The following is a 27,847-nucleotide window of genomic DNA, read 5'->3' as shown; positions in this document are numbered from 1 at the left end:
CACAGCTGGAAGAACAGTGTTCTTGAAGAGGAAACAGCAATTGCAAAAGCTGTGAGCCCAGAACCAGCTTAGCACATCCCAGGAACAAAATGAATATTAATTATTAATACTGATTATCTTAGGGATACATTTGAGAGTATAAAGATTTATAAGCCAAGGTCTCTGTCCTAAAGAAGCTCTGTAACAGAGATAGACATAAGCAAAAAGATCACAATACAGTGCAGAACTACATTGCAATCAAAGAAGTATGTACAAAGTGAACAGGTGCTAGGATGGAGGAGTGACTTATTCTCTAGGCTGTGTTTCAGAGAAGGCTTCACAAAGGAAGTAACGTAAAAGCAGGATTTTGAAATATCAACAGAGTTGACAAGGCAGGGAGGAGGGCTGTGCCAGGGGAAACAGCATACAGGAAACAGTGAGTGCAAAGGGCTGCAGGTTGTTTCTTATCGGTGAAAACTACAATAGAAGAAAGTGAGGCTCAAGAGGACAGAGGCCAAGCTGTGAAGGACCTTATATTCCGTGCATGATGGGAGCTATGAAAAGGCTCTAAGGAAGGAACCATAGGGTTGAATTTGTGTTTTAGATGGATCACCATAGGCTGTCTCTCTTAAATGTGTCTGTGGGAGAATAAATTTGGGGCAGCTCCGGAGGCAGTGTAAAAGATGAAATGAGGATAGTGGCCGAAGGGCTCAGAAAGAGGTGAGAAATCTGAGAGGTTTTTAGGAGATGATGAAACAAACGGGTAGGGCTCATTGTTCTCTGCTGAATCACCAATAACTTTCAGTATCTGGCTCATAGCAGGCACTCAATAAATATTTGTAGAATGAATGAATGAATGAATGAATGGTGGCTGGCTGTGGCAACATGATTCTGATGAACGGAAGTCATAAGCCCCGCATTCAAATACAGACTTTCCCATTAACAGAACCATTGAGCGCTTAAGCTTCCTCTTAGGTGTGTTGCCTTAATCCTAACAACCCTATGAGGTAGGTGCTATTTCTGTTTTTCAGATGAGAAAAACCCGAGGCTCAGAGAGGACCCTTACCAGGCCTGAGGTTCTAAAACTAGTCAGAAGCTGGACTCACAACAGTCTGACAGCCAACTGCGCATGCTTAATAATTACTTTATACTACTTAGCCTAGAGGCTCAAAGAATGAAATGAATTATGTAAAACCTAAAAACAGAGAAATCCAAGAAAAGCCGGTAACTCTCAACAAGAGGATAAAAGGGGGTTCCAGCACGGTCCTGTCAGCCGGTCACTGGAATATCAGAGTCGGCCATCAGAACAGCCTGAAACCAAGCGTCCCCCGGAGGTCCAGGGAGAGGGCGAGCCGAGTTCCCCGTCCGCAGGGGCGGCAAGCGCAGCCTCAGTGCAGCTCGTGAGCGCCGCGGCCTGGGGGGTAAACAGAGGAGGGACCAGCAGAGGAAGACCGGGCCGGCAGGCGCAGGCGCATGCCTCTGCGTCTATTCCGAAGCTGCTCGCCTTTAGACTCCGCGGGGCACACTTGACGTCATTTCCGTCCGCAGGTGGCCAGTGCTTCCGGGTTGCGGTCATTTTGCGCCCATATCTGGGTGACTTCTAGGCGGCCGAGTCGCTGTCCGTTCCCCACCCCCAACTCTGCTGGGGTCGTGCGCGCCTCCAGATTTCCGCGCATTTTTCCCCCTCCCTGACCCCTCTCGGGTCCCCTCCGGGCCTTCTGCCCGTGACCGCCCGGCTGGCCGTGCCACCGCCCGCCGTCGTCGTCGGGAGGTGGGTGAGGTGACGCAGACAGCCCCGTTCCGCCCCCCACCTCGCCACTCACCGCCTCAGCGCGGCCCGCCGCGATCCCGCGCCTTCCGCCATTTTCCCGTCTGTGAGGGTGGGCTGAGCGCGCTGCTGGGTTCGGGCTCCTGGGTGCCGGTGACCGGGGGAGGTGAGGGAGTGTTCCAGGGGGGTGTGGATGGGAAAAATTCATGGTGACGGGGGTGTAGGGGGGTTGTTGCAGGTGGGAGACGCGGATGTAGCGGGTGAGGGATGGAGTGCTGCAGTCGACGGTCGTAGGGCGACGAGGGTTCAGCTCAGTTTTTTTCTTTGGGATTAAGAGATTCAAATGATGTTATGTAGAGGGGCCTTGTCATTCCTGACAGTCTCTTTGTAGGGTTTCTAGGTAGGATGCTGTTGTGGGAAGTAAGAGGGTTTCATTACTCTTTACGGTTGTTTTAGGATATAAGTATGTGGTTTATTCAGCCAGCTCCATGCATCCGTGGATTCCTCTTACCCTGTCTCTCCTTTTCCCTCGCTAAGGGATTGGCATGTAGTAGGCCCTCAGGGCTGTCTTACTGAGTAAGTGAACTATGGAAGGGCCCCAGTTGCTATCCTCATCGCGTAGGCCGTTTCCCGTTTTCATGTAAATTTCGTGTTTTTAAGGTGGGAATAATCATGATCCCATGTGAGCGTTCTGTAAAATAGATAATTATCTACTGTGTTGGTCTCCTAAGTCCTCTGAGGCAGGGGTTGAAAAACAAAGAAACAAAAATAAAAGTGTGTGTTTTGAAATGTTATGCATTTTTTATATCTCGTATGTTCTTCTAAGTCTCTATTTGGGGAGAGAGGGAAGTTTGGAGGATACAGAATTTGCTGTTAGCTTTACACCACAGGGAGAAGGACGTGACGTCTTTGTTATTCCATTTTTTTGGAGTACTGCTTTGTGGGAGAGGTTCTGTGTTTCCTGATGATTATCATATTTTTTAAAAATGAAAGCCCAGAAAGGACTTTTGAGATTTTTCTGCTTGTATTTTGGGGAATTATCCTAATCATTGGGCTTTCATTTCTGAAAGGATCCAAACATAGAATAATGTGAAATAAACTAGCTTCAGGAGGAAAAATATGTCTACTAAAATTCTTTTGTATCTTAACTTGGTATCAGTTGATAAATACTTATAAAGCATCTGTTATTCTTTTTCAGTTAAAGGATTTAAGGTGAATAATCAGTTCCAGATTAGTTAATAAGTGTGACTTTATTATTTAACTTTTTTATGTCAAGTACTTCAAATGAAGTAGTGTTTGGTAAATATTTGTTGATTGATTGTTATGTAGACTGGTAATTTTACTATGCTACATCTTGATTTACTTTGCCCTATCTTGTAATCATTTCTAATACTTAATATAAATGTTTTTGATGCAGGAAAGATGAATGGGAGGGCTGATTTTCGAGAGCCGAATGCAGAAGTTCCGAGACCAATTCCCCGTAACTATCAATTAAGTATTTATAATTAGAAGCACTTCCTGTGTAGAGAAATTTTTGCTGCCTTGAGTAACAGTAGCAGCTGGGCTGGCTTGATGGTTTTGTGACCTGTGCAGTCACACAGTGACCCACACTTGGTTTAATGATCTACAATTGCCGTCTTGAACTTTATAATTTGTACAAGGGGTCCCAAATTTTCATTTTGTGCCAGATCCAGCACATTATATAGCTAGTCCTGACAGCAGATAATATCTCTAACTTCTTTTTGAAGTCAAATTTATTAAAAGTTTATAAGCCATTTGTTAAATTACTTCCTTAGAAAGAAAGCCGAATACATTGTGTTAATGTTTAGACTAAGGTAATTTTTTAGACTTAGTTTTTCCATGGACCTTTTAATGTTTGCTACTTTTCTTTGGTAAAAAGACATAGGGGCTGATTACATTCCAACAGAGGAAGAAAGAAGAGTCTTTGCAGAATGCAACGATGAAAGCTTCTGGTTCAGATGTAAGTTAAATTTTCTAAGCAACAAAATTTGACCTTTAGTATCTGAAATTATAATGACTTCATATAGCAAAAATTGCACACTTTTGGCATATTGTGGTTATTACTAAAAGAGGTTGATTAAAGAAGTAGAATTGTACACATTTTGAAGTAATAATTTCTAGAACTTTTTTCAAAACCACAATATTTTTGTTAGTAATAGTAATAGTATTTACTGTGTGTACATGGATTATATAGAAACAACCCAATAAGGTTGAAAACTATCATCCTCACTTTACAGATGAAGAAATTGAGGTTTGGAGATGTTTAATGAGTTATCTAGTGTTACACAATGGGTAAGTTGTGATGTGTGGACTTGAAGCCAAGTCTGAAACAGAAGCTCATGATTTTAACTCTTACACTTTAACTGTTACATGGTAAAGACTGATTAGTTCTCATTTTATCACTGTGAAATGTTACTACACTACCAGCTCTTGATTTCTGACTAGAGACTTTGTACATGGAGATTTTGCTTTTTAAATACAGAGAATGTGGAAAGCAACATAAAACATAATCTTGCTTTTGAACAGAACCCTGGTGTTGCTTCACTTGATCACTGCAGTCCTTTCAGATAAGGTAATTCTCACAAAAAGGCAGGATGGAATTTTAAAAAAGGGAGAGAGTGACTTAAGTCATTAAAGAGGTTGTACGTTTCCATCAGTCGGCCTGGTATTTATGCTCACGGAGTGTAAGGTACTATGCTTGGAAGATAAGTTTTATGAGACACAGTCTTTATCCTAAAGTAATTTTATACTGTAGTTGAGTCAAAGCTAACTCATGAAACATTTTGAGAAAGATTAAGTGTATAACAGCAATAGGAATTTTAAAAAGAGATAAATTAATTGGAATTGATTTAGCTAAAAAAGACTTTATTAAACAAGTGAGATTTAACAACTAGTAGGACTTTAGGTACATGAAGAATAGTGGAGGAGCATTTACAAGAAAGGAATGGTGAACAAAGGTAGAGTCTACAATAACTTGATGGCTACTAGAGTCATGAGGTTTCACTGACTGGGGCAGAGGTCTTTTGTTGGGGGTAGAAAATAAACATACTACAAAGGAGTTAAAGGTTTGATTCATTATGTACTGTAGGTTCTTGGGCCAAGGGAATGATATATAAATTTTTTTGAAGAAAGATTAGTTAGCAGTGTGTAGGATGGGTTAGAAGGATGAGGAGTTGTACTTGGTGAAATCTGTTCTGAGCTTTTGGCAATAGCTCAGGTATATAGTCATTGAGGAGACAGTTGATTGAAGTGTTATTTGGACTAGAGAAGATGGGATGACAATGGAAGGTTTTTTAAAAGACGCTTAATGGGATTTCTAAATAGATTAAGAAGGAATGAAGGAAATATTAACTTCAGGATATCCAGCTTAGGACGCTGACTAATGATGACATTGCCATTTGAAAGGTGTAGTTTGACGTTCTTGTTCAAGGGGGGAAACAAGTTTAATTTGGACATTTGAGTATATGGTGCAACATTTGATAGTGGAAGATGTGTAAGCAAGTAGAGAGAAACAAAGGTATATGTGAGAAATTAGGGTTTGTGGTGTGGTTGTGTTAGTGAATTCACCAAGAAATTAAGTGTAGAAATAAAAGCATAAAATGGATGATAGTATTTATCATGTGGTTAATATTTAGGAATGATGGAATAAATGACAGTTTGGGTAGTACCAGGGTAAGGGAACAAGTGGTGGTAAAGAAATCAACAAAGATCAAGAAAGAGCAGTTAAGCTAACAGGAGCTCTGATAGAATCCTTTGCATTTTATCCTCAGTCTAATATTCAGAGACTTACAGAGGTTTCAAGCTAGAAATAACCTGAGTAAGAATTAGGTGATGACACATATCTCCAAGTGAGAATAATTTTTTTAGAGGCATAGTCATCATGGATCAAAGACTTTAAAAAATTTGCCTGGCTCTTGGTATGGGAATAATTTCTCAGACAACAAAATTGTACTCTGACAACAGATTTTTTATCTTCGAGGATCGCATAGAGGAGATAGAATAAAGTGATTTATTTTTAATCTGTTGATACAGGATTAAGAAAAAGGCAAGTCTGATAGACAGGGTTTGAGGTCATTGTAGTGTTAGGCTAATGACCACATAGGTACTGTGGTGTCCAAATTTATTTCTTAGGTGATAAATTTTTGCTGCTGTACATGTATAACATTCCAAATAGCTACAACAGCATTGTGCTAAAAGTACATTGAAGGGCAGTGATCAGTGGGCAGGGTACCCTTGTATGCCTGTTAAAAGTAGGACCTGTGGTATATGAATAATAGAATCCTAAGTAATTCTGTGTATTAGACCAGATTAGTCACAAGTTGGACAGAAAGCATGTAATAAGGACAGGCTTAAAAAATAGCTTGTTGTATACCATGTCTGAATTACTGGGAAATTACAACAGCCAAAAAATTAATGTATTAATAAGTAGTGATTACTCTTAGAGATAACCTAGATGTTGCATATCATAATGACAGGAAAGACTAAATAATCATGCATTAGGAAATTTTTTACTTTTAACATATGTATCTTCAAATATGGATATTCTGTGCAGTATGTGTGTTTACATATATTTATGTAAACGAATAACGGAATCTCTGTTACTTTGGAGAGTATCATCTAGTGCCTATTGATTTAAAAAAGTTGTGATGAAAGTAGAAATGTCTAGAAAAAGTGCTTACTATGGTAATTTTTACACATTTTGTAAGTCTGTTAAATATATTCATCTTGGTTTAAAATTAGACTTGTTGATCTAGGGACAATTCTCTTTCTTTAAGGTAACTGTTTATTTCTACTCCAATCTACTGTTCATCTTCAAGTGTAGCTAAGCAGGCATCTTATTTCCCATTGCTTAAAATTGTGGCCCTGTGCACTGACAAAAAAACAGTTGTATCTGTGCCCAAACATACAGGCAATGAAAGAATTTACACAAAAGGGTCATTCTAATGTGTATTAAATGCTACAGTAGTTTTCAGCCTCTGGAATTACTAAAAAGGTGTATGAATTCACATTTATGTCATGTATCCATTATAGATTTTGTGAATGGTAGTTTATGCATGTGTACTACTGGTTTTCAAATGAGACAGTGCAGTAAATGATAAGAGCATAGACTCTGAGGCCTGCTTGTCTGGATTCAAATCCCAGCTCCATCATGTATTAGCTGTGAGATTTTGGGTAAATTCTTAATGTCTCTATGCCTCAGTTTCTTTATCTGTAAAATGGGGATAATAATTCACCAATCTCATGGGACTATTGTGGAGATTAATTCAATTTGATTTATTACGTAAGTGTTAAACTATCTTTATTAAATGGCTGTTAATATTGTGATAAATAAAAGTTTCAGTTCAAAACAATTATGAATTTAGAGTAGCATTTTGCTATTGTAAGGGGAGAAGAGTTAAAGGAATTTTAGGGGCCCGTGTATTGGATATGGTTGAGACTGTAGTCATAAAGCAGAATAGCTTTTGGTCAGCAGTGTTATTGCTTTGCCTACAGAAACATTATTTTATGAAGTAGGAGTCACGTAGTACAGTGTTGAAAAGGCCACTGATGTGAGAGTCAGGAGTGTTGGGTTTTGATCTAAGCTCTACCTCCAACTAACCATCTTTGTTGCTTTTAGCAACTGCCTTTATCCTTTCTGGGCATTAGTTTACTCTGATTAGGGTGAAGACTAGATAATCTCTGAAGTCCCCTTCAGTTTTGCCTTCTCTTTTTCTGTGACAGAATACATGATTTAGAAAGAGACCTTAGTTCTAATCCATTACCCTTGATAGCATGAAAAGAAGTTGAGATTTATGCGGATGTAGTGGTAAATGGCAGAACTAGCACTAGGATCACCTTAACCAGACTGCTACTTTTCGCATTGTACCAACTTGGCCTGAGAAAAAAGTGGCATGAAGAAAACATTGTCCGTTGTGGAGCTGGCCAGCTAACTCATTGTATTTGTCCTTGTATGACTCTTCAGTTCTTCATGTTGAAGTTCTTGAACCAACCTGAAGGAGAAAAATGATTGCAAATTGTACAAATGCTGTAATTGAAAGGGAGTTGTCCTTTGAAAAACCTTAAATAGTAATACATGAAGGCATTCTAACCAACCAACATTAGAGAAAGCATTTTTCCACCAAAGGTAAAATCTCTTAGTAAGTAGTAGAGCAAGGATTCAAAACGTAGGGTTTCTGCAAGTTGTGTCTGATGACAAAGCTCTACTGCCCTATTCCAGAGTTAATGGATTTTAATCATGAAATCTCTCTAATAATTCAAATGTCTTCATAATTACTTTGGTCCTTAAATTGCCCGTGTATAATCTAGACCAGAGTTGAGCAAACCACAGCCGAAGAGCCAAATCAGTTTTTGTGTGGCTATGAGCTAAGAATGGTTTTTACATTTTTAAGTGGTTAAAAAAATCAAAAGAATATTTTGTTACATGTGAAAATTATATGAACTTCATATTTCTGCATCCGTAAATAAAGTTTTATTGGAGCACAGCTCTGTTCATTTGTTTATGTATTGTCTCAGTGCTTTTACTTTAAAATAGCAGTTGAGTAGTTGGGACAGAGGCTGTGGCCCCCAAAACATAAAATATTTGCCATTTCAGCTTTTTACAGAGCGTTTCCCAACCCCTGGTCTGGAACTGACTGCAGAGTCCAGTGTGGCAGCCACATGTAGCTATTTAAGTTTAAAATAATTTACAGTTGAAAGGATACAAAGCAAAATCAGCAGAGAAAGGATGTGGGGTGAAGTCCAGAGAGACCAGTCACAAGCTTCCGAGAGTTCTCTCCCAGTAGAGTCACACATGAAGGACATGCTGAATCTCTCCAGTTGCATGTTGTAATAACATGTGTGAAGTGTTGTCTACCAAAGAATCTCATTAGAGACTTAGCGCTTAGGGTTTTTATTGGGGGCTGGTCACCTAGGCCCCCTCAGCCCAGCTGGTAGCAAAATTCCAGACTCCTAGGAGAAAAGCAGGAATTTGGTATAAACTATTTGTACAAGTAGTCTAGGCACAGTGAGCCACTTTTCATTCAGGTAAAGTTTTGTATCAGTTTAGCAGTCCAGTTCCCAGATACCAGCCAAGGACCAACCTTGCAAGCTGGCCTTTCTAAGGAGAGCAGTCTCAGGGCTGCTATGTGAAATCACACTATCTAACTGGAAAGCACAGATGTAGACTACTCCCATTATCACAGAAAGTTCTACTGGACATTGCTGGTATAGAAAACAGTGATTTTTAAATTATGAGCCGCTTTGAGATTAGGAGATTTTGGATTTTTCACTCTGGATTAATACACGCACATATATATATATATATATATATATGTATGTGTATATATATATACACACACGTAATATTTTCATTTAGTTTCACAGAATTCACTGGTTTAGAAGAAGGAACGTTAGTATTTAAAATAAATGCTTTTTAATTCTTGCCCCAATCACTGTATGATTTCGGGCAAATATACCTTGTGTTTTGGTTCATGCAGTGTAATACAGAACTTAAAAATTTGAGATCTAGTATAAGACAGACTTCATTAGAATCTGGAACCTACTGTTGAAGTGACTGTGTGGCCTTGAGCAAATTACTTAACATCTCTAAGCTTCTATTTCCTTATCTTTAAAAATGGTAGTAATAATACCTACATTATAGAGATACGATATGAAGTAAATGAGATAATGCACATAAGGCACTTAGCATGGTGCGTGGAATTTAGCAATTACTCAGTAATGTCTCTTATTATTTGTAATATGCTTTTTGCCTCCCTCTTCCATTTTTGCCCCTTTCACTAACTCCATAAGTAACTTTTGGTTTCTATTATGTTGTTTTAATTGATGATATTAATGAATGTCTCTTTTAAGGCCTCAGTCTAGGCAGTTCTTGAATTATATCGTTTAATAATTTGTAATGGTTTCTTAATGTGCTTGTTTTATATTTCCACTGTCTATACACAGTACAGCTTTTAAAAGTGGAAAAATTTCTTTTAAACGTCTTAATTGGGCACCATACTTCCGGGCTGGTTTTAACTGATATGCATTTACCTATCCTAATGAACTCAGACAAAATCTTCCTTTTTTGGTGTTGACAAGTTCTTTTTTCTCCTATAGCTGTGCCTTTGGCTGCAACAAGTATGTTGATTACTCAAGGACTGATTAGTAAAGGTAAGTATTTAAACTTCAAATTTATGTAGCGTTTTGGATATCATCATGTTTTTATGTGTTATTTTCCTGATGTTTAGATAAAGTAACTATGACAATGCATCATATTAAACATTATCACTGATGAATTTCTACAACCTCAGAAGAGTTATGTCTCCATGGTCCCACTAACTCAAGTATCTTGATTTAAGAATTTGATGTCCTCCTGCACTGTAGCAACATTAACAATCTATAAGAGCAAGAAAGTAACTAAAAGCCTGCAATGGTTTACAGGGAGGCAGAGAGACAAACCTGGTCTAGGTAGGCCTCTACATTACCATCACCTAGGAGCTTGTTAGAAATGCAAATTTGTGGGCCCCATCCCAGACCTACTGAGTCACAGTCTCTGAGTGAGGGCCCCAGAATCTGTGTTTTCACAAACTCCAAGTGATTCTTATATCTTATGCACTGGTTTAAAGATCAGTAGCTTCCTAGCTCTCCCGCTCCCTAACTCAGCTTTGTCTTATAATAGTGGGGAAGTAGAGATACTTTCTTTTTCCAAATTGTGTTGGCTTAAATAGTGCAGTGTATTCATATGTGGAATTGAGTTTACATTAAGTATTAAATGTATCAGTCTCTAAATCATAAAATTTAGTGATGTAAGCAATAGAAATGTTCATTACATTTATTTTGTAAACTATCTTCTTAGAATGAGAAGATGTCCCAGAAAAGATTGGTGACTTAGGATGGCCTCCACATATCCTAAAAACCTGTTCTTTTAACTAGCTAGCTCCTTCTAAAATGTGATTGTGATAGGAAGTCATAACCTTTTCTTTTTTTTTTTTTTAAGATTTTATTTTTCCTTTTTCTCCCCAAAGCCCCCTGGTACATAGTTGTGTATTTTTAGTTGTGGGTCCTTGTAGTTGTGGCATTTGGGATGCCGCCTCAGCGTGGCCTGATGAGCGGTGTCATGTCTGCACCCAGGATTCAAACGGGCGAAACCCTGGGCCGCCGAAGCCGAGCGTGTGAACTTACCACTTGGCCACGGGGCCAGCCCCCAGTTTTAGCCTTTTCACATTAGCGGTATGAAATATTTAGACAGTAGTATTGACACAAATAGTTGAGAAAAGTACTTTTAGAGGAAAATGGGAGAATTTGGGAGGATAAAATTTTGTTTATTTAAAGAATTCCCAAACAACCTCATTACAGTATACTGCCATGATGGGAATCTTAAAAATGCAAGAAGTCAAGATATATATGCACTTACATGTCCTTTTGGACTAAGTTGTTTTAGACTGGGATTATTTTATAGCGTAAAACAAAAAGCATTTTGGGGCTGGCCCGGTGGCATAGTGGTTAAGTTCGCGTGCTCCACTTCAGAGGCCTGGGGTTTGCAAGTTCGGATCCTGAGCGCAGACCTGCACACCCACTCATCAGGCCATGCTGAGGCAGCGTCCCACATACAAAATAGAGGAAGATGGGCACAGATGTTAGCTCAGGGACAGTCTTCCTCAAGCAAAAAGAGGAAGATTGGCAACAGATGTTAGCTTAGAGCCGAATCTTCCTCTCTCTCACACACAAAACCCCCCAAAACAAAATCATTTTAATCACATTACTTTTAGGGGAAAACTATGATACAGGGAATTATGAACAGAGAAATTATAGTGTCTGTTATTGTACTGCTCATTTTATCTATCTTAATCCAGTTTGTCATTTAACTAATAACAATTGGATCTAGGCATGGGGGGAATTATATAAGAGAAATGAAGAGCTATTGGTAGTTCATCTGAGGAAACAATATGAACGCAATGTTGAGGCGAATAGAGAATATAATTAAATACTTAAAAAGCTACTAAGGGGGCCGGCTCCGTGGCTGAGTGGTAAGTTCGTGCGCTCCGCTTCGGCGGCCCAGGGTTTCGCCGCTTTGAATCCTGGACGCGGACATGGCACTGCTCATCAGGCCATGCTGAGGCGGCGTCCCACATGCCACAACTAGAAGGACCCACAACTAAGAATATACAACTATGTACCGGGGGGCTTTGGGGAGAAAAAGGGAAAATAAAATCTTAACAAAAGCTACTAAGTTGTGTAGTAGAAACTCCAAGTGCTGTAGGTTTTCAAAGAAAGAGCTCTGTAGGGCTGCTATAATCAAGGAAAATTTTTGGAAGAACTGTATTTTGGAGACGAGTAGGACTTAGATTAAAGGAGAGGGAAGAATATCTCAGGAACCAGGGACCTGGTTATCAAAATAATAAGCATGGCTCTTGGGAGGGGCAATCAGGAGACTGATGGGTAGAGTGGCAAAGTCATGCAGGGAGGAGTGAAAATGCCATTGAAGAGCTAAAGTAGAACCAGGAGAAATGATCATTTTGATTAGATACAGAGATGGTAAATTTTGGAGTTCTGGGCCTTAGGTAGAGTAGGAGACTTTGGAGAGCTTGAAGGTAAGGCAGAAGTGGTCAAAATTGAGAGGGTCAGATTGCACCTACTCATTTAAACAGACCTTACATCTTCAACAGTAAAGTCCCACCACTGCTTGGTGGTTTTTTTCTGCCTGGCTGGAGAATGTCTTGTTCCTGCTCATAACTAATTAATACACATAACCAAACCAGACAAAGAAATTTCCTTTTTCTAATTCCAGATACATTCTGATAGGATTGTTCTCGTACAGTTAGAGTGCATCCTACTGAAAACATTAGGACCTTTTACTTAGGAGACAAATTATTCTTGTAGCCAGAATTGTCATGGATTCTTAGTCACCATTTGGTGATTAATTATTTGACTTGTCATTGATGTAATAACTCTATGATTTCATTTGCAAAATTCGTGCCATGAGCAACAGCAGTGTTCCAACATCTTCCTCTGTAATTGTTCCTAATGACTGAGCCTGTAGCCTTTCAGTGGAATTCCATTTTTTAGAAAGGTTAAATTGCTGAAAGTGATTTATCCTAATTTGTGGAATAGTGTTATTTTCTATTGAGCATGTCACATGTCATCTTTATAACGTTGTCAGTGTTGTTTCAGTATTGTTGGTGTTTTGAAACTTTGAATAAAAAATACAGAAAAGAACATTGAATGATATATTACTCATGTAACTATCTCCCAGAATTAAGGGCTTTTATTATTCTTGAAATTGTATTGGAGTTTTGCTTTTTGGGGTGGAGTATTCTAATAAAAAAGTCAATCTCAAAAAAAAAGAGAGAGAAAGACTTCAGAAAAGGAATTTAGAATCCACCAAGACATTTTGCATTTAATCAAAATGCCTGATATTTTGTGTATGCTTTCACAGTGTGTCATACCCAGCATCATGTTAGCTGCTCCCTCTCTCATTCCTTTTCTATCAAAACATTTAAACACGCTCAGGTCTGTTCTAACTCTACAACGCGGAAGAGAAAAATCTTCCCTCGTAGCCCTTTCCACCTGCTCTGACTGTGTTGCATTTGAAGCCAGACTTCATGGATGAGCATTTCTCTTTTACCCATTGAAGTCTGTGTCCTAGATTATGCGTATATTCTAAGATGTATCAAAACTTTTAAAAAGGTTACTAACACCACCTCTTTGTTGCTTAAATTCAATGAACTGTTTTTGTTTGTGACCATTATACAACTTTAACCATTCCTTCTTGAAACATTTTCTTCCTTTGGCTTTCATGAAAGCACAATCTTCCGATTTTTCTCCTATCTCAGGCAACTCCTCCATTTTTCCATATGTTTTTTGAGTGTCTGATATGTACTATACACTGTTTTTGCTATATAGCACTAAAAGACAAAAAACCATGACCACTTGGTGCTTGTATTCTAGTCTGTGTTTTCCAGAGTTTTACTTTGACTTTCAGTTTTCAGCCTGTATACTATTACCCAGCAATAATATGGGCTTCAGTGACCATTTATTGCTCTGAATCCCCATGATTATCTCTAGCCTAGATAACTGCTCCAGAACCGTATTTTGCATATCTCCACATGGATGGCCGCTCCTACAGCCTACTCAAACTGAACTCAGTTCATCTCAAACTGAATTCATTTCTCCCCAGACCAATTCCTCCGTTTTCCCCTGTCTGAATGGCATCACTATCCATCCAGGAAACTAAGGCATTATTTTTCACTTCTATCCCTTATTTACTTTGTCTACTAATTGTCTATTGTAGTTCAGCTCTTAAATATGTTTGTAAACTGTCTGCCTCCACCTGCACTGCCACTTTAATTAATGGAACCGTCTATTGCCAGAAGTATTGCATTAGCCTTCAACAAGTCTGTTTGCCTCCATTCTTGCTACTTCCCTGTAGAAAACGGGCTATCTCCAGCGCCTGACAGAGGGTATAATGCACTGCTAGATACTCAAATATTTGAGTGGATGAATAGCAACTATCACACTGTGTTCTGTTTGTCTTCATTCCCTCTCTAGACTGTAAACCCTGTGAGGGTAAAGAGAGTGTCTTGTTTACTGTTACATCCCTACCTCCTAGCATGTAGTTCCTATGTGTTGTAAGTGGGCTATATAACTATTTGGTGACAGAATGAAGGAACAGCTTTTTTGTGTAAATGTATGTATTGTTTCCATCTTCCTTTTTCTCCTCCTTATCCTCTCAGTGTATAAATGAAGGAATTGGAGCTATCAGTGTGTCAGTTCTGTTTTTATAGTTTATTTACATAAAATCATACAATTAAATATTCTTTTGTGTGCCCTCTTTAAACGTTGTGAGATTCATGCAGTGGTGTGCTGGAACTGGCCGGTACCAGCTCTGGAGAACTGATTGTTAAAATTTCAGGAGCTTATTATTTAGCAAGCTGGTTTTTAAGCCACTGTTAGCTTGAAATTGGGCATGGTGCAAGTATGTATGCCATGGAAATTGACATTACAAATCAGGGCTTTTTATTTGGAGACCTGGTTTATCGGCACATCTCTAGATTCCTCCACATTGTTGCGTGTAGTTGTAGATTGTATATTCTCATTGCCATAGAGTTCCACTGTGTGAATATACCACAGCAATTTACCCATTCTATTGTACATTGACAGTTGGGTAGTTTCCACTTCTGACTATTACAAATAGTTCTGCCATGAAAACAATGTTTCTTAGTGAACATTTTGCTGGATCATAGATAATGTATATGTTCAGCTTTGGTAGATACTGCCAAACAACTGTTTGGACCAATTTACTCTCCCACTTACAATTTATCAGTAAGGTTCTATTGTCACATTATCACCAACACTTGCTATTTTTGTGTCTCTTGAATTTTAGCCATAGTGGTGAGTGAACGATGATATTGATTGCATTGTGGTTTTAATTTGCATCTCCCTGAGAGCTAATGAAGTTGAGGATCTTTTTCTTTTGTTTATAGCCTATTTGAATACCTCTTTTTTGTCACGTATGTGTTCAAGCCTGTTGTCCATTTTTCCATTGGATTGTTTTCTTTTTCCTATTGGTTTTGTGAGAGTTCTCTATCCTAGAAGTGTCTTTTCTCAGATATAAATATTGCAATTTTTCTCCCACTCTGATTAACTGTAGTTCTTAATGTAATAGTGTCCAATTTATCAGATCTCTTCTTTATGATGAGGGCTTTTTGTGGTCTGTTAAGATCTTTATCTATTATAAGAACATGAAGAATCTCTTATGCTTTCTTTTATGAGCATTATTTTTCATATTTAAATTTTCATGTATCTGAAGTTGGTTTTGAATATTGTGAGAGGAAGGATCAAGGCACATTTTCCCCTCTTATGGATATGTAGCTGACTCAGCACTCTATTTTGAAAGGACTGTTCTTTATTCCCTGCAGTACAATGTTGCCTCTGTTATAAGTCAGATGACTGTATGTGTGGATCTGTTTCTGGACTCTCTTTTGATTTTGGTCAGTTTATTCTTATTGTACTTAGACTGTCTTAATTACTATATCTTTATCATAGGTCTCGATATCTGTTGGTAGTCAGGTCTCCAATTTTGTTCTTCAGTATTACCATGGTTATTCTTGGCTTTTTGTATTTGCACATGGTTTTTAGAATAAGCTTTTCAATTTTGGAGAAAACTTTCTGTGATTTTCATTGGGATTGCCTTGAATTTATAGGTGAATTTTTGGAGAATTGCCATATTTACAATATTCTTTCAATTCATGGATGTGGTTTATTCTTCCATTTATTTAGCTTTCATTTCTCTCAGTAAGTTTTGTAGTTTTCAGTATAGAGATCGTTCATATTTTTTCATTAGATTACTAGTTGGTCTTTGATGTTTTTGGTGCTATAATAAATTGTACCTTTTTCAAAAGCTTGGCACTTTTTGTTTGTTCCTGGTATATAGAAATAATATATTTTTGTTTATTGACCTTGTATCAAGTGTTCTTGCTTAATGCACCTATTCTAATAGATTGTAGAATCCTTTGGATTTTCTTCATATTTCTGTTGATATTGAACTTACTTGGTTCTCTCTTTTAAATAGCTTTAAACTTCTCTGGGGTTATAGAAAAAGCTGATGTTGGGTAATCTTTAAAGATAGTTTGTATTGATTTTACCTTATATCTTTGTGGGTTGCCTGAAGCTGCTGAGAAATAGATATATCTTACTTTACACTGCATTGCTACACTTATTACTACTTTTGCTTCCCATTAGAAGAGATCAGATGACTAACAGAAATAGTTGCCTTGTTTTTTTCCCCCCCGAGGAAGATTAGCCCTGAGCTAATATCTGTTGCCAGTCTTCTTTTTTTGCTTGAGGAAGATAGCCCTGAGCTAACATCTATGCCAGTCTTCCTCCACTTTTTATATGTGGGTTGCCACCACAGCATGGCTGACGAGTGGTGTAGGTCCACGCCCAGGATCTGAATCCGTGAACCTGGGCTGTTGAAGTGGAGGGTGCCAAACTTAACCACTACGCCATGGGGGCAGCGCCTCCTTGTATTTTTTACCATAATTTCTGTGTCATTTTCTTATATACTTTTAAACTTGGCATAAACCTATTCTTTTACCTTAATAAAAGAGAAAACATCTTATCATAATTATGTAAATGTGTCCTTCTGTTACAGTTAGTGTAACTCAGTAATATTTACTCTTTTGTCTTTAGGAATCCTTTCAAGTCATCCTAAATATGGGTCCATCCCTAAACTTATATGTAAGTATGAACACCACTAGTTTTCTTAGCTTTTCTGCCTAAATAAAATAATTAGTTTTTACCAAATGTTTTGTCTTGCTTAACTCATAGTAGTTATTTGGTTATTTGCTTTGACAAATCAGTTTGTTTAAGCTTTTCATGAAGGGGTCTACTTGGACGTTTTGTTGTTAGCGTTAAAAATCATGACTTACTTGAAGCATCTTTTTCTCTTTGTAATGTGATAGAACGTTAAAATTATTTTGTAAAGATATGGTATTTGAAAATAAATTCTCTTTGTCTATGAGGAAAGAAAGTTATTCAGATATTCTGATTAATCAAATAAAGTATTTTAAAATTAAGCTTAATAAAAAAATAAATCTCTTTTAATTTGCATTTAACTTACATTTATAAGCATAACTTATTTACTTGTATATGGTTAATAGGAAAGAAGCCAAATTGCTCTTAAAAAAAGTACCTGAGGCTTTTTCTGAATCTTTCCAAGTTAACCCCTCTTTTGTATTGGAAACAGACACATGATGCAACAAAGCTGTATTTAGGTAGCATTTCACAATTCATTATTTTAAGAGGTTTGTTGCACCTAATTTTAAAAACAATCCTATGATATTAGCTGGGCAAATGATATGATTCCCATTTAATAGGACAAGAAATAGCCTAAATCCCTGGGAGTAGGCTAAAACTTTGATGTTTTGATTCCTCATTTTTACACCTTTAGCTTATCTTTCCTGTCAGTATTAATAAAGTAATTAGTAAAGTAGAGTTTATTTAACTTATAGCAACTTTATTTGGGCGTATTTTATTTTGTGAAAGTGAGTTATATCCACAGAATCTTTTTCTGAACTCTGAATGTGATCTAATGTGGTCTTTTTACCATTATTTCAATAAATTTCTCTCTTCCACACCAAAAAATTTAGAATCACATTTTGAAAAAATGTACTTTTAGAAAAGATTTTTGTCTAAAAGGGCACGTTGAGTCACACTTTGTTTGTTCTTACAAAAAAGTTGCTTGTATCATGGGATACTTTGCTGGAAAGCTTTCTTACGTGAAAACTTGCCAAGAGAAGTTCAAGAATCTTGAGAATTCCCCTCTTGGAGAAGCTTTACGATCAGGACAGGCACGACGATCTTCGCCACCTGGGTAGGCCAGATTTTGATCTTTCTTAAAGGTTTTCAAATTTAGCTAAAAAGTTCTTACTGGATATTGTCGTAATTCAGGGCGTGAAACATTGCCTAACTGAAGGACTATTGGAAACTTGCCATTGTGCTGCAAGCTAAGGCTAATTTTGTTTTAAAGTGGAGCAAGATTTATCTACGTTTGTTTTAAATATACAGTTGCATCCTGTTGGAAGTGCGTGTCCCAGAATAAGGAATTTTAATTTGGCAAACACCTTTGGTTACTCTATTTTGGACTTTTCTTTTGAATTCCCAAATTTTATCAATGCCATCACTAAATAATTTTCACCTTTTTAATCCTTGTGTTTAAAATAGTAGGGAAATTGTGTAAGTATAAGTAAATGGATCTTTCTGTCTGGATAGGTAGATAAATAATAAGATGACTAAGTAGATTTGGTAGATAAATTGTCATATCATAAATGGCAAGCAGCATCAACCCCGTGAGAGCTAAGAGCTAGCATTACTTATATCTGCTTTAGCGAAACAGTGTTTATGGACTGCTAGCTGTGGAAGTAACTTGCAAATTAATATGGAAAGGGATACATTTTCTATCTGGAGTACTTTTTCCCCCAAGAACTTTAAACACATTAAAATGATCTCTGAAGCCTAGTAATTAAAAAAGTGGATCTACTTTTTCTCTTCTCTATATTAAGAGAGACAATTTTTAAGTTGTGTAAGTGGGTCAGAACATATTTTTAATGTTTTTGTGGCAGAAAGAAACAGACCTCATTTTACCGTTTTAAATAACTATGTTAAAATTATATGATTTCTTTAGAAAATAACTAGTTTTCATACCTTAACACACTTCTTTAAAAGGTATAGGCAATAACTCGTGTTTCTTATACAATATGATTTTCTTTTACAGGCACTATTCTCAAAAGTCGAAATACGACTCAAATGTGAGTGGTCATTCCTCTTTTGTGACATCCCCAGCAGCAGACAACATAGAAAGGGAGATGCTTCCTCCTTATGAGCCAATTCCATTCAGTGCTTCTATGAATGAATCTACTCCCACTGGTATTACTGATCATATTGCCCAAGGTAGAAACTTCTCTTGAAATGAATTTCAGCATTTTATGGTCCAACGTATGTATAAACTTTATTTGACAACCTTTTCTGCTGGACATCACCTGTATGTTCCACCATCAGCCTAAACTCAGCATGTTTGTTTGTTTGTTTATTCGTATCTTCATTCATTCAGCAGTTTTTGAGGTCCAGTAGGTGTGAGGCACTCTACTAGGTATAGAAGAGGTAAAGATGAATAAGACCTGGTTCTTGTCCCTAAGAACTCTCTCAGACTATTAGAAGATACAGAAATATAAGGATAAATTACTAATATGTTCCATTAATTGAAAATACCAAGTTTAGTGGAATAGCAAAGGAGAATTGATAAATTGTGCCTCAAGGAAGCTTTTTAAAGGTTACCTTTGTTAGGCTGGTCTTAAAGGCTTTCAGCTTCTTTGTCTGTAATGTTAGAAAAATAATAATTAACTGCCTTACAGAACTATTGTCAAGTGAGAAAATCCATGTGAAAATGCTTTATGAAGTCTGTGTAAATACTAGATTTGAAGATCACATAATGTAAGTGAAACATCAACTTTGGATTAAGACCTGGATTTGAATTATGATTGACATTTGCTAGCTATGTGACTTTGGGCAAGTAACTGTAATTTGTGATCCTTCAGTTCTTGATCTCTCAATTGGAGATGCAAATACTCTCTCTTAAAGAACTTTTGGAATGAGATGAAATAATCAGAGGTAATGCCTGGCAAGTAATAGGCTCTCAGCAAGTGTTAGTTTCCTTCCTTCCTTTGGTCTAGTTTGCAGTGAAAGGTGTGAGGAATTAGAAAGTACAAGTCTGCAGTTCCTTATCTAAAATTGTAAAACCAAAAAAGCTTTGAAAACCAGTTTTTTTAATAAGTAACTAGTGATGAAATCTGACCTGAACTCATTTCAAACCCTGCCATAAACTGACATGTCTCTTTATAATTATTTACCTTAATATGATTTTTCCTGCATTTTGTTGTAGAAATATTAAAGTGTTTGCTTATGCTTTGCTGCTCCAAGCCACTGAATAGATGGATATTAAGTAATATAAAGGCTCTATACTACAGTATTTTTCTAAAATCTGAGAAACTGCATTTGAAACATTTCTGACTCTAAGGGTGTGGATGAGGGATTGTGGACTTCATAGAGTAGTCTTTGAAAATGCTTGCTTTGAAGCAAATGCAATAAGCCAGTAACTATGGGGAACAAAGTTAAAGGAGCATTTGGGTTCTGTTTCTTTTGTTTAAGATGGAGATTTGAATCTATGTGTAGGTTAAAGGGAGGAGATACAGTAGAAAGAGTGAAGTTGATTATAGGTCAGTTAAGGTTCCAGAGGATGCAGAAAGGGGTCTAGGTAGGTCAGGATATAAAGTAGCCACTGGCTAAATATGGCCATTTAAATTAATTAAAGTTAAATCAGATTGAAAATTCAATTCTTTAGTTGCATTGGCAGCACTTTAAATGCTCAGTAGCCACATGCGCTAGTGGCTACCGTGTTGGACTGTGCAGATACACAACATTCTCGTTGTTACAGACAATTCTACTGGACAGCTTTGCTTTGGAGCGTAAGTCAGGGAGTTGGGGATCAGGGGTGAGTGTTAGAGACAAGAGAGAATGGAAGTAAAGATGAGTAAAGAGATTCTTAAGTGGATGAAAGTTGTTGCGAATCTCTTAATCCTCGGCTTCTTTTTTTTTTTTTTCCTGAATGGTTGGAAGCAAAGACACCAATTAGTCAGAAAGGGAAGGAGGTGGGCAGATGAAGAGAGAGTGGTTAAAGCCATTATTTTATCTCCAAAGGCAGCTGTCCTTGTCCCTTACTGCATCTCTCATTTTCTCAGTCTCAAGTTCAAATCCATTCTTCTTGTACTCTAGCTGGGCACCCACTCTTCCCTTGTAATGACTTGCATCCCTCCTTCTGTTTGCATTAGAAAATTCCATTCCATGTTATATAATTTCTTTTCCAAATAAAAGGAAACAAACAAAAAGGCCTTTGGTATCTGCCCAAAGACTACAGCAAGGCCCGTATTTTAATATATTTTATGTCCTCCACAGCAGCCATCCATTTGTCCACTGCTCTGCTTTCTCACCTGCTGCTGTAAGTCCAGGTTGCACTCTGCTTGCCACATGGGCCAGCAGTGGCCTCCTTTACTTTCTCCAGCTGTTGTCCTCCCTTATTACCAGGACACCGTCTGCTTTGTTTAAGTCCTACTTGCCCTCTTTAGTTCTGCTTTCTCTTACCAGGAATTAAAAGAGTTACTAACCTTTCGAAGTAGAAAATGCTTCTTCATAGTTGTTAGGAGACTTATTATAGATAGTTTATGACAGTTAGATTTAAATCAGTGCTGTTTTACATTTTCTTATTCCTTCCAGCTCTTTATAATCTTCCCAAAGTAGTAAATTATGCTCCCTATACCATGCAGGATATCTTCATTGGGCTTTTATAAGTGGAAAAAATTCTCCCTAATTGTCTGATTTATGTTTTCATTATTTGTAGCAGAATTTCAGAAGAATGGAAAATTTTTACTTTCGATAAGAAAAACTATTAGACCTGGAAGGAACTTTAGAGATAGATCATCTAGTCAGACTACTCTGTGTCACAATTGAGAAAATCAAGGTTCAGAGAAGCTTAGTGATTTGCCCAAGGATGTTCACTAATTGGCAGCAGAGTGGGAGTGAGAACCTAGGGTTCCTGACTAATCTAGTCTGCATGGTCTCTTTCAGAATTTTATATGGTGAAGAGAAATGAGTTCAGTAATTACTTATTACTAATGAAATGCAAAGTGGTTTTAAACCCAGTATTTTTCTTTGCATTCTTTTTTGGCAAGAAAAACTTAGATTTCACACACGGTATACTATTAGAACTAAATAGTAGAAATTTAGATCCTGTTTGTTTTGTATCAGTGCAGTATACTTTGTAGCAAATAAAAGATTATGGATGAAAACATTTTAATACATTATACATTATACTATACAGTTAAGTTGCTTTGAAATTTCTGATTATTCACAGGGACCTTACCATTGAGATCCAAAATAGGCCACTTAGAAAAATTGTCTTTTATAAAATTAATATATTATTAAAATGATATGCCCAATTTGTATGTCTCATTAAAAACCGCTTTGAAAAATACTGCTTTTGGAGTGGTCTGTAAGACTTCCGAAGTTAGTAGTTATGAATGTCATGTTAGCAATGATTAATGTCTTTAAAAATGTGTATATGGCCTTTTTTGCTGGTAATACATTTTATATTCAATATTTGGTCCTACCAACTAATATTAAGCGTAATGACTTCCTTATTTTTACATCAGTATTTCACTATTTGATAATATGTATTCATACTTTGACTCTCTGTGGGAGAGAGAAAGAATAAATGCTGGTTCCCTGGCCGAAATTATAGTTGCCACTTTCTTCTGCCTCAGTATTGCCTCTGTTAGACCTAAGTGAAAATGATGCTGACTATAATTAAAGATTATGTTTTATACTTTTCAATAGCTATTTTCAAGTACTTTTGTTTAAATATAAAGATGATAAAATAAATATTTTTTTTATGTAGGCTCTGATTGTAGGAACATTTAACTATGGAAATATTACTAAATGAAATCTACACTATGTCAAGTTTTGTTCAGTTGTCACTAGTAGAATATATTTCTCTTTAATTATATCAACAGTATGACTAACTTTCCAGGTTAAAACTCTAGCATTTTAATGAGTCTAGATTGTACTGGTATATATTATGATATCTGTTATTCTTCTAGCCATGGTTAGTTTTTAATTTTTTTTTTTTTAATTTTAGAAATAAAGCTGTATTAAAAGTGTAAGAGGAAGTAGATTTTAGTTTTATAATTACCTTGGGGAAATATAGTCCCTTTGGAATGGTGGTGGTAATTTGATCCTTTATTTCACTTTATTGTTTTTTTATTATAGGTAAGGAGCATTTATAAAACTTAGTTGCTTTTGGATTTATTCAAATCCTTTTATCGCCATTTATTAACTGTTTGTTGTTTTAGGACCTGATCCCAACCTTGAAGAAAGTCCCAAAAGAAAAAATATTACATATGAGGAATTAAGGAATAAGAACAGAGAGTCATATGAAGTAACTTTAACACATAAGACTGACCCCTCAGTCAGGCCTATGCAGGAAAGAATGCCAAAAAAAGAAGGTATGGTAGTTGAGTCTGATTCCCTTTGCTCTTTAGGATTGGAAACTGCAGAATTAGTTGCAAACATTAATTATACTAATATGTGGTTTAATTCCTCAAGCAATTAACCAAAATAACATTTTTTAAAAAGAATAGCCATTTCACAGTTATCAGTTCTTCCTTTTTTAAGGTGTTCCAAAGTCCATTTTGTGTTAGAAAATAATGAAGTCCAGATAGGAGTATGACTTAAGACAGTAAGACTAGTTTTGTAATACAATGTAGAAATTATACTTCCATCTGACTGTTTTCTTAAAGAAGTTACCTTGGGAATTCATATCATTTTTTTAATGATGCATCTATTGCAGAAAACCAGATCTGGTGACATGAGGTTGATAATTGGGCTGTAATGCCACATAATCATGCTCAAATAATGAAATTGATTTTCTTAGATGTTTGGGAAACTGAGGTAGAGTTGTATGCTTTACAAACCAGCTTTTAGGACATTTCCAAAAGAGGAACTTAACTTTTTTTTAACAATGCTGTTGCTCTATAATTAATTATAAATTTTTAAGTCACAGTTTCTTTTAAGCCCTTTTGGAAGAGCTATACGTTACCCAAAGTAAAATTTCTGACAAGTTTACCTCTAAAGTAACAGAGCATTTTGAATAGGGGTTTGTAGCTATTTCAATATAAAATTTTATGATATCTCTCCTGAGGAATTTTAGAGGCTGTGTCATTGTCTCAAGGTTTTCTATTTACTTCTTTAAAAGTCAAAGGAAGGAATAGGTCCTCGGTACCTTGTTATGCCACAGAGATTGCAAAAATACATAAAAATCTTTAGTATTTTTTATTATGATTGTTCTTTTAGATCCAATTTTATTTCTAATTGTTAGTGGTTGCTTCGTTTAGAATTCTGTTTTCATAACAATAATGGATAATATCTGTCATATTATTGATGTAAAAAAATCTGACTTTAAAGTGGATTTGTAATGAACAATACATACTTGTTAATGTTTGTCATTAAAAAAATTTAGCATTCAGTGGCCATTACTCTGTAATATGTAGACTTACTGGTACTTTGTTATGCTAATTACTTTGAGGAGTTAGACTGTAAGCTCCGTGGGGGCAGGCAGTAGTATTTTTCTTATTTTTAGAACCTTTTCTACTGTATGTCTGCACAGTATAGTACCATGCACTGATACATCAAAAATGGAGTGTTTTGGTTGGGTCTTCTATAGTAATAAAGGTTAAGAAAAGGAAATATGGTAGACTTTTGGCATTTGCTGGACTTTAACATTTGTGGTTTTGACTGAACAGTCTTAAAATTCTGTTACATGACACAGTAATGAGAAATAATGTTTTTCCTTGTAAAAAAGGAAGCTGATTTTTTTGTGCTTTATAATTTAAAGAAAAAAACAGTTATGTAATAGTTTCAGTGATTTCCTAGAATGTTTTGTTCTAGAATCTAGACAGAACAGCATAAATTCACTGAGGCAGTATCACTTACAGTTTTCAGCGTTAGTTTGTGTGGATTATATTTATTGATATTTATCTAATTAGAAATTAAGACTGAGAAATTTTTTAAATATAAGCACATTATCAGTTAGCTGTCAGAGCAGTGATGTTGCCACACATTCTGTAGCTTCCAGAAAACTCTACTTTGTACACCTGAGGGAATGAAGGTAAAGAGGAAAAAGGCAAAGTATGAGGGAAAAGGGCATATAATGTCTTAGTAAACAATGAAATAGTTCTGACTCTACGGACACCCTGAAATAGTTTTGGGGAAGGGGTCCCTAGTCCATGCGTTAACTGCTTCTCTGCATGGTTGTGGAGACCTGAGTCTTCTGAAGAGTTGTAATTCACAAATAAAGGCTATGTAGAAGAGAGGCTAAAAAGAGAAGACGGAGGAGCATGTTTCAAAATCTAGTTTCATGTAAAATGCAGGAATTTTGGAAACTGTTTCCTTCTTGTACTAATATAACAGCTCATGGGAGAGAAGATTGAATTAACCACAATCTGAAGACTTGCCTGTTTCTATTACTTTATTTTTTTCTGAAAAGCAAAATTCAAATGTTTGTTATTATTCTTTATTTCCTGGTAATTTTTTTGTATGTGTTGTAACATATACCCCATTTACTTAGGTACTATGATAAAGTTGTAAGACATCCAGACTTTGGGCCTAAACAGACCTGTATTCAGATTTTAGTTCTTCTGGTTTTATTAGGCTTATACCTTGGGCAAGTTACTAATCTGTTTTCTCAACCTTAAAATGAGGATTGTTTTTACTTTATAAGGTTGTTATGAGGATCAAATATTTATGTAAAGTTCTTGATAGAGTGCATTATTTTTTATGTCCAACTTCCAGTTTGCAAATATCTGGCCAGCCCCTTTTTATAATGACTCATGTGCATTTATTCAAATGAGAGAGAAACGTAACTTTTCATCATAATAGCAAACTTAAAATAGTGCCTTTATTTATTACCATTTGGCATCATCAATTATTTGTGCTTTTTTCCTAGTCAAAGTAAACAAATATGGAGATACTTGGGATGAGTGAAAAATTGCATCATTGGACCTACTGAAGGAGTTTCAATATCCAACTTCATCTAGGTGGTCATGAATATCTGCATGCTCTGAGCTCAGCAGCAGTCTTCATAAACACATTTACAACTAGAACCTGGGTTTTTGTGGTTTGGCTTATTAAAATGATGTTTCAGAAACACAGAATTTAGTGTTAATATTGTGTGAATGTATTCACCTTTGGGAACTATATGAATGATGGTATTAGACCAGTTTGTGAAATTGTTTTAAGTTACAGGGCAAGGATATTCTCATAAAGCTGTTGAGATTGTAATCCTCTAGATTCAGCATATATGAACATAAATGATATCTGCATGTTGAATTGGGGTGGGTGGGGGGCAAGCATAATTTTAAGTGCTAAGCTTTACATTCAAAAATTATTAAAAGCCTTTCTCCAGTGTTTGCTGTATTCTCTTAATGTTTATGGTAAATAAAATATAAAGGAACATGCATCTTCATTGATTTCATGATTTTATTGTTTGCAATCTATTTTTAAGTACAATTGTAAGTAAGTGGTGTTTTGTAGGGATAGGAAATAAAGTCATTTATCTCTGGATATTTAATAATGATACGATGAATGTGACTCATAAATAACATACAGTGTAAATACCCTGGTACCTTAAAAAAGTTTGAAAAATTTGCAAATTCTGGGGGAATAAGAATTTAATATATACTTTTTTCATTTTTGACTTAATATTTGTTTCTGCTTTAGATGACGGGAAAATGAAATTGTAGTCTCATCTAAATTCTGCTTATTTATATTAGATTTCTGCCAGAAACCTAGTGTTTCAATTAGCTATTGCTGCAAATCATCCCAAAACTTGGTGGCTTAAAAACAACAATCATTTATGATCTCAGTTTTTTTGTGGGTCACGAATGAAGGAAGGATTCGGCTGAGTTGGCTCTGGATCGCTTGAGTATGTAGTCAGATGCTGGATGGAGCTGAAACAGCAGGGAGCTAGAGCAGCTGGGGCCTAGCCAGGGCGTCTCTCCATTTAGTTTCAAGACCTTGCACGTTGTCTCCATTGGATAGTGTGGGCTCCTCACAATATGGTGTGTGTTCAGGGCAACAGACTGCTTACATGACCACTTAGGGCTTTAGTGTGAGTGTTCCAGCAAGCATGTCAAAAGCTGCATTGCCTGGTATTTATGATCTAGCTTCAGAAGTCGTGTAGCATCAATTCTGCACAAGCCTGCCTGTCAAAGGCCAGGAATGGGACTCCCCACCGTGTCACATTTTTAAAAGGACACGGGGGATAGAAGGTGTTGCAGCTATCTTTTCAGTCCACTATTTGAGCACAGTAATTCACATTCCTCCCACGTGCAAAATAAACATACTTTTCCCAGGACCTCCAATTCATATCCCATTGTAATAGCTAAGAGTGCAGGAGCTCCTCATCCAATCAGGTCCAGGTATAGATGAGGCGCTTGGGTAAAAGGCCTTGAGTACCATTCCTTTCAGTCTGAAGACTTAAGAAGAAAGGGGTTACCTGCCCTGTTCACCCGAAATACCTAGGAGGCATAACATCACTTCTCTAGACATTCCCATTCAAAAAGGGGGAAATGAGAGGCGTACGCCAGTCACTTGTCCATAGCAATTCTGAGGTCCAGCCAGACTCCTTGCCGGTTCTTTGACAAGGGTTCAAGCATATCCCCCTGGGGATCGCCGTGGTTCTTGGTCTTGCCTCTCCCACAAAGGTAGTTCATGTTTGCAGCTGAGTAGTTTTCTCAATCTGCTCCCTGCCCATAGAAATCAGGAATCCCAAGGCCTATTTTTATACTATCCCTGTCCAAACTGATAGACTTTTTTAAGCCTGTGGCGTTCTTACGTATTCGTTTATAATCCACTGTTACACAAAAGCCACCCATGTCTATTGGAAACAGTCCCTTTTCTATGTTGGGCTTCCTGAAGCCTGATGAACAAGAACAT

General features: G+C 36.8%; 1 protein-coding gene across 8 annotated transcripts; it reads left to right on the top strand.

Annotated features, from left to right (window-relative positions):
- The first annotated feature begins 1,160 nt into the window (after positions 1-1,160).
- OCIAD1 (OCIA domain containing 1) lies at positions 1,161-26,369 on the top strand. Of its 8 annotated transcripts, none has more exons than XM_008521623.2 (9): positions 1,161-1,750; positions 3,165-3,227; positions 3,648-3,728; positions 9,863-9,916; positions 16,937-16,984; positions 17,984-18,119; positions 19,020-19,195; positions 23,206-23,358; positions 25,857-26,369. In XM_008521623.2, exons 2-9 carry the CDS (start codon positions 3,170-3,172, stop codon positions 25,892-25,894), a joined length of 744 nt encoding a protein of 247 aa, XP_008519845.1. In that variant the 5' UTR covers positions 1,161-1,750; positions 3,165-3,169; the 3' UTR covers positions 25,895-26,369. The 8 variants fall into 8 exon arrangements, with proteins under 8 accessions (XP_008519845.1, XP_070471088.1, XP_070471091.1 ...); XM_008521624.2 differs by having other exon boundaries at positions 1,502-1,913; XM_070614986.1 differs by having other exon boundaries at positions 1,526-1,859.
- The last annotated feature ends 1,478 nt before the right edge of the window (positions 26,370-27,847 follow it).

Source organism: Equus przewalskii, chromosome 3 (assembly GCF_037783145.1).
Source record: "Equus przewalskii isolate Varuska chromosome 3, EquPr2, whole genome shotgun sequence".
NCBI lineage: Eukaryota > Metazoa > Chordata > Mammalia > Perissodactyla > Equidae > Equus > Equus przewalskii.
Note: the sequence above shows the minus strand (reverse complement) of the source record. Positions and strands in the feature narration are given on the sequence as shown.

Bases quoted from the DNA above. Each gene is read 5' to 3' on its own strand.
- OCIAD1 (XM_008521623.2), top strand. From the start codon at position 3,170: ATGAATGGGAGGGCTGATTTTCGAGAGCCGAATGCAGAAGTTCCGAGA. The intron at 3,729-9,862 runs GTAAGTTAAATT...TTTCTCCTATAG, and splicing joins TGAAAGCTTCTGGTTCAGAT to CTGTGCCTTTGGCTGCAACA. The intron at 16,985-17,983 runs GTAAGTATGAAC...CTTACAAAAAAG, and splicing joins GTCCATCCCTAAACTTATAT to TTGCTTGTATCATGGGATAC.